The sequence below is a fragment of the Falco punctatus genome (genome assembly GCF_963210335.1).
Source record: "Falco punctatus genome assembly, chromosome: 8".
NCBI lineage: Eukaryota > Metazoa > Chordata > Aves > Falconiformes > Falconidae > Falco > Falco punctatus.
The window spans coordinates 4,807,320-4,813,594 of record NC_137588.1 but is presented as its reverse complement, the minus strand read 5'-3'; the positions used below and the strand labels follow the sequence as shown (position 1 = coordinate 4,813,594).

The 6,275-nt window shown below is 44.2% G+C and overlaps 1 protein-coding gene across 16 annotated transcripts in view; it reads left to right on the top strand.

The window, feature by feature from the left end:
- Nucleotides 1-2,623: 2,623 nt before the first annotated feature.
- The window catches only part of WDR75 (WD repeat domain 75), a 53,993-nt gene continuing 50,341 nt past the window's right edge, over nucleotides 2,624-6,275 (top strand). For 15 of the 16 annotated variants that reach the window (XM_080398837.1, XM_080398840.1, XM_080398850.1 and 12 more), the window contains exons 1-6: nucleotides 2,624-2,807; nucleotides 2,987-3,116; nucleotides 3,995-4,060; nucleotides 4,752-4,845; nucleotides 5,595-5,719; nucleotides 6,027-6,097. In XM_080398837.1, the coding sequence (XP_080254963.1) occupies nucleotides 2,722-2,807; nucleotides 2,987-3,116; nucleotides 3,995-4,060; nucleotides 4,752-4,845; nucleotides 5,595-5,719; nucleotides 6,027-6,097 (572 nt within the window). In that variant the 5' untranslated portion in view covers nucleotides 2,624-2,721. Of the gene's footprint in view, nucleotides 2,812-2,986; nucleotides 3,117-3,994; nucleotides 4,061-4,751; nucleotides 4,846-5,594; nucleotides 5,720-6,026; nucleotides 6,098-6,275 lie in introns of all 16 variants that reach the window. The other variant, XM_080398843.1, reaches the window with a different exon arrangement.

The following is a 6,275-nucleotide window of genomic DNA, read 5'->3' as shown; positions in this document are numbered from 1 at the left end:
AATTTAAAGTAATTTAATGTCATGGCTGCTTATAAAGGACTTATTCTCATTTATTCAGAGCTTCTTTTTGTTACCAGAATAGCAGAGAGATGCCAGAATACAAAACCAGCCTTGCACCTCTACATCTGGCTGCTAGAAATAAGCAGTTAGTAACAATTGTATTTGACTGGCACTGCCATCACAGAACTGTACAACATAACAGCTATTTTTCATTGAGCAAAAACAAGCTTTAAAATGCATGTGGATTAACACTCTGGCTCCGCTCTCTCTATTGGGTCAATCTGGAAGATACTCCTGGCACTTTATTTACCAGGTGCTTGCTGGCTCAGTTGAATCCCTGACTCTTCTGTGATTGCTTTGGTATAAAGCACATACAGATGCATAAAATGCAGATGATGCACAGCTTTTAAAAACTGCCATATGGGACAACACATATACAGGACCATAAGTAAGTCCCATATATAGGCTAGAAGACTATTCACAACCTGTGTATACAAAAGCACAGCTGTACTTGTATGTTCAGTTGGTACCTGGTCTCCACAGAATGTCCTTTCCAAGAGGAAAGGCACAATCCAGTGAAGGAAGAAGAGGTCAGGCTCATCTACACCACCACAAGGTGAGCTTCTGCTGGCCTTTTACATTATGTTTTTTTCTATTTCCATAAAAGGAAGAGATTACTAACTACTAGAAATGGCCAGACAACAAAGCCTATTCCCTTTTTTCCCATTAAAAAAAATATTAAAATATCAAGAAATTCATGAAAAGGGAAGAAATTTATGTGAAATCCATGTTGGCAAATTCTAATATGAGTTTTCAGTTTTGCTTCCTTGCAAGGCTTCTCACCTTGTCATTACCTCCCTACTAGGTAACTGATTATCTCCTTATCAGAAAGTGTTGGTAACAAAAATTCTAACCAGCTCTACTGACAAACAATATGCTTCAAAAATTTGAGTACTTATCAGCCAGTATTTCCAAGATACTTAAAGAACTTATAAAATCAAACCATTATCACATGACATTATTATCAAGAACTCAGTAGTATTAAATACTCTTCTAACCTCCAAAAGAGAACACTACATTCAAAATCAAATATTTAAAATTAAACTCAAAGTATAACAAGTACTCTGTTTCACAATTTACCAGAGACCAAAGCATACACAGGGATGAAATTATTTAAAAGGCCAACTCTGGAATCACTATCAAAATTCAAATTTCCATTTATAAAGCCTGCCTCTACTCACTCTTGACATATGCTAACTTAGTCCCTCGATACAGAGATGTCTCAAAACAAAAATTCTTTGACAAAATTATTAGTCTGAGTTACATATGTCAAATAAAAAATACTAGCTGAAATAATTTTATGATGATATTTGGCACCAGGATGTTGCAGACATTCCTCTGGCACCCTCTAGTGCTCACGGTAGTCACGAATCATGGCCATGGGGACACGGTCCCATTACCAAACCAATCTTCCTCTCTAGGAAGAGACGCTTTCCCAACATGAAAAAGAAAACTACTAATGTGCAGCACTGTAGGGGCTTCTCATAACGCCATGCGTCCCTCAGTTATAACCTCTGTCCTGGTAAATTTCCTTTCAGTAAATGAGATGCTAGGTTTTGTGTACCACAGGAAGGAAAATAAGGTGATTTTCCCTCAAATATATTCCCCAAATTGGAAATTTAACATATGAATTCACTACCTTCACTTTAAGCACCTGCCTTCACTTTCTAAAATATTCACCAGAATGAGAGAACGACACAGCTGCTCAGCCCAACCACCGTGATTAGGCAGAAGTTGTAAATTCTGCTCTCCACTTCAGAAGGCGCACACTGTTTAATTGTTAAAGTACTTGAGATTAGGAGCCAAGTTTCTGGATGCATTATGCTCTCGCACATCCTTACCTGGTTCCCTACAACCATGATACCCCAATGTGCGCACTACTTTCCTGGCACAATCCTCACTTTATTTCAATGGTGTAAACAGCAGCCAAAAATACACAGCTGTGCAAGAACCGTCACTATTTCTGAAGCAGAAGTGCAGGGCCCAGACAGCATAAATCATGCCTTATTGCAGACGTTCAGATTGCGCCTGACAGTTTCCCTTCAGACATAAGAACGTTATGTCCTCAGTTAACTCGGCGAACTCACAACTCGTTCCAGCCAGGGAATAACTGGGGTTTTAACAAAGCGTACCTAACTATCTCTTCTGCACAGCCTTTCTGCCTGCTTTTAGCCAGGGAATTAGGCATTTTTCCCCTCACGCAATGGTACCCACGCGCTCCCTGACGCGGCCTGAGGGCTTGCTGTCCCCTGCAGCCGCCGGGCAGCCCCTGCCGCGCCGGTGCAGCAGCCACCGCCGGGGCCCCGAGCAGATCTGTGAGCTTGGAGACTTGGGCTGAGCTCGGGAGGCGGCAGCGGCAGCCCAAGCCCGGCCCCGGCGCCGGCCCCGGGCCCCCCGCGCTCCCGGCCGCTGGGCGGAGGACGCGATCCCGCCATTAGCGGCCCTGAATACGCCGCGCGGGCGCACGAGCGGCCCGCCCTGCGCGCGCCACAGCCCAGCAGCCAACCAGCGCCGGCGCGAGCCTGCCCCCGCCGCCATGCCGGTGGCGGGCGGAAGTGACCGAGGAGCCGCGGGCACCATAGAGTCGCGGCGGAACGCGGGGCGAGAGCGGCCGCGCTCGCCGGGGCGGGGGTGAAAGGTCGGGGGTTTCGCTGAGGCAAGATGGTGGCGCCGGCCACGCTCCGCGTGGTGCGATGCGGCGGCAGCACCCTCCACGGCGCCAGGGCCGTCTTCTCCGCCGATTCCAAGCAAGTGGGGCCGTGCCCTGAGCCTGCCAAGGGGGGGGGGGGGGGGGGGGGGGGGCGGATCCGGAGCTTTGCGGCGGGGGCGACAGCCGGCAGGGGTCCCTGCGGCCTGCCGCTCGCCGGGGCGTGCCTGGGCCCCTTCCCCCGCGGGCGGCGCGGTGACGGCTTTGCTCCCCCGCCAGGTACCTGCTGTGCGCCTCCGGCGACTTCGTGAAGATGTACTGCGTGGCCACCGAGGAGACGCTGCGGTTGATGGGCGGCCACGCCGGCCTGGTGACGGGCATCCAGCTCAACCCCCACAATCATATGCAGGTCTGACGGGAGGGGGTCTGGCCGCGGGGCAGGGGGGTGCTGGGGGTGCTCCTGCCCCTCGGCCGAGCTTAGTGCCTCCGCGGGGGCTGTCCCGGGTGTTTGGGGGCTGGCTGGAATGGGAGGACGAGCTGGAGGCGGTTATAGCACTGTTGAGGTAATGTTTCGCCAAAAGTCTTCCTGGGGGGGTAAACTTTGAATCTTATTTTTTACAAGTAAAAACGTGAAACACCATGTGGATAATACTTGTTGAATGGAATGACAGCAAAATGGAAATGTCAGCAAAATTCCCTTTTCTCTTTTCATTATTGAAGGGGGGAAAGGCATGTGAGAAAATCAGCAACACGTGCTGTGGTTGGTGTTTGCCCCAGTCCATTTGCTGCTACAGATGCATAATTGACTAAATCCGTTAAGTTTGCCCAGTGGCTAGCTTCGTACTGGCAGCCTGCCTTCCCTGTTCACTGCTGCTCTGGCTCTGGGTCTCAGTTTGCCTGGAATTTCTTTGTTGTCTATCTAGAAACAATAATTACTTGATTACTTGCCAAAATAGACTGCATCAGCATATTATCAATGATGCAAATGTTAATAAAAGTCCGCATGATGGGTATCTGTGCATGCTCTGTAAGTCTCAAGTTATTAAGCCCAAACACCCGTTTCTTTCATACTTCATGAAAATGTAGATTTCAATCTAGAATAATAGTGTTGTATTTCCATTGCACTTTCTTTGAAGGCAGTACAGAGCTGATATGGGTCCTGTATTTTTGATGATTCAGCTGCTCAGAGTCGCAGTTCCATTGATCAGTCCTTCAACTTGTAAGCTGTGATTTTATATAAAAGCTGGCTTTGATGCATTACTTTAACTTACTTTTTTTTCCCCTCAGCTCTATTCTTCCTCTCTTGATGGCAGCATTAAGCTGTGGGACTTCATGGATGGGATTCCCATTAAAGTATGTTGAGTTATACCTGTTGAACACCTGTCAAAATTATTCTTGACCCATTGTTAGTGGAATAAGGCTTGCTGTAGCAGTTGCTACAAATGGGCACAAATTAGTCTGAGACGTGTTGGTTTGCCATGAACACAGCCTGAAAACCACCAATGCATGGCAGTAGTAAAATGCAGCAATTGATGTGCGTGTCGCTGCAGAAATTCATGCTGATGCAAAATCTTTTGGGGAGAAAGATGGGATCTGTGTTGACATGCTAACTTTGCTACTTGCTGCACAGTGTAGCTCGTAGGGAGTGTGCAGCAGTTTGTGATGTGCCAGTAGGAATTGATACAATGGCTTGAAAATACGGGCTGCAAACTGTCCTGTTCCTCCCGTTTTCTGCTAAATAGAGGCCCTTTCCTATAGATGGGCCTTCTGCTTTGTATTAGGGGTAAGGCAACTTCAGATTTTTCTGTAAATCTGATGTCTCATATTTTATCAGTACTGTTATAAAGTTTGTATTAGTCGTTGATAGAATAAAGGTCTTTTTATTTGTCTTAGAACTGAATATTTTAATTGATCTGTCGAGGTTTCTTCAAAGCACGTGTATTTTCCGTCTTGTAAAAACTTAGCATTATTCACTGTTGAAAGCCATACACATCATTGTAATAATTGTTGAAGTCCATGTCTTTTTTGTCTTTTTTTTTTTCAGACTTTCACTGTAGGATCCAAACTTCTGGCACTGTACGCACTTGCGAGTTCTGAGGACTCAGTGTTTGTTGTCATTCCAAAGAGTGGTGAAAGAGGTACAGTATGATCAGCGTCTTCCTTGCCATCTAAGTAATTCTGTGTCTAAGCTACTGTCATGTCAGTGAATGGTATGTGGCAAGAACGTGCTTTAATTTATGAATTTTGAAAATATTTCTTAAAATCCTGTGACAGATGTCTGCAGTCCTGCATTTTGTGCCTTTTTTCTGTTTTCATTCTAGGACATCTGTTTTTTTAAAAAAAATATTTAGAGGAGTGCTTATCTTCACATTTGAAGCATGTACTACATGTATCTGATGTAGATGCAATAAATCTTTAAGCAGTGCTTACCATGGCACAGGGTATGCTACAGTACTTCAAACTACTCTTCCACCTTAAGCACTGTTAACTCAAATAGACTTGTTCTATTTAACAGCATGCCTAGATTTTTTTCCTAGAATTTTGTCTGGCATAAATACAAACATAGCTTGACCTTACTTTTAACTGTATTGCTACAAATGTCACTTCAGAGCAAGAGCAAATATTATGCAGCTTTGCTTGGTTTCTGCTTACAGTTACACTGGTGTCCACTATCTAGTCCTCAATCTTCAATAATGTTTTCTGAATCAAAATATTTGAAACAGTTCTTGGTTTTGAAAGGTATTACAAACTTTTTCAAACTCATTAAAATATTGGAAGGTACTAACATGTTAGTTTTAAGGTAGAAGAGATGTAAATCTCCTCTGTAAGGGGCGTATGTAAACTTGTTCATAAAAAACCTTTTGATAACAGGTTTTTCTTTGGTCAGATACATTCCAACTGGTCTCAGTTAAGCTGACAAAAGCAGCGGGCCAAGATCTGGAAGCCAAGGAATTGTCAGTGGTTTTGCATGGTGTGGGTGCATCACCGAAGTCTATTGCGTTTGGGAGAGAAGTATGTTCACCTTTTCGTTTTGTTTTTTTTTCCTTCTGTTGAGTGTTGATTGGTTGGGCTTCTCCCACTGAACTGTATGCTGTTTATGCTTTTATACAAGCACAGCAGCACTGAAACAAATGGTTCTGTGTAAGACTTCGGTTTATTTTTCTAAAGAAAAGAAAAAGAAACAACAGCACTTACAATAGGTAAATATTTACTTAACAGCTTATTTTTAAATACTTTGTATCAAAACATATTTTATTTGTTTTTCTTTCATGTGTAAGAACATAAACTGTACCTCCTAAGCTGTTGTTTTGTTATACAGGGTGAATATGTGGCATCAGTGAAGGACCTTAATCTCCAAGTTTATTTTTTCAAACAGAAACAGTTGAACAGGTAAGACTGAAAATGTCTGGTATTGATTCAGTCTGATATATCATAAAGGTTGGTTTTCTGGTGATGTGTGCACATAGTAATTTGTATGTGTCAGCAACTATTTGGTTTTATGCAGGAGGGGATGTGGTCACTATACAAGAAGTTTCCCATAGAGGCAGACAGTGGGATGCTGCATTGG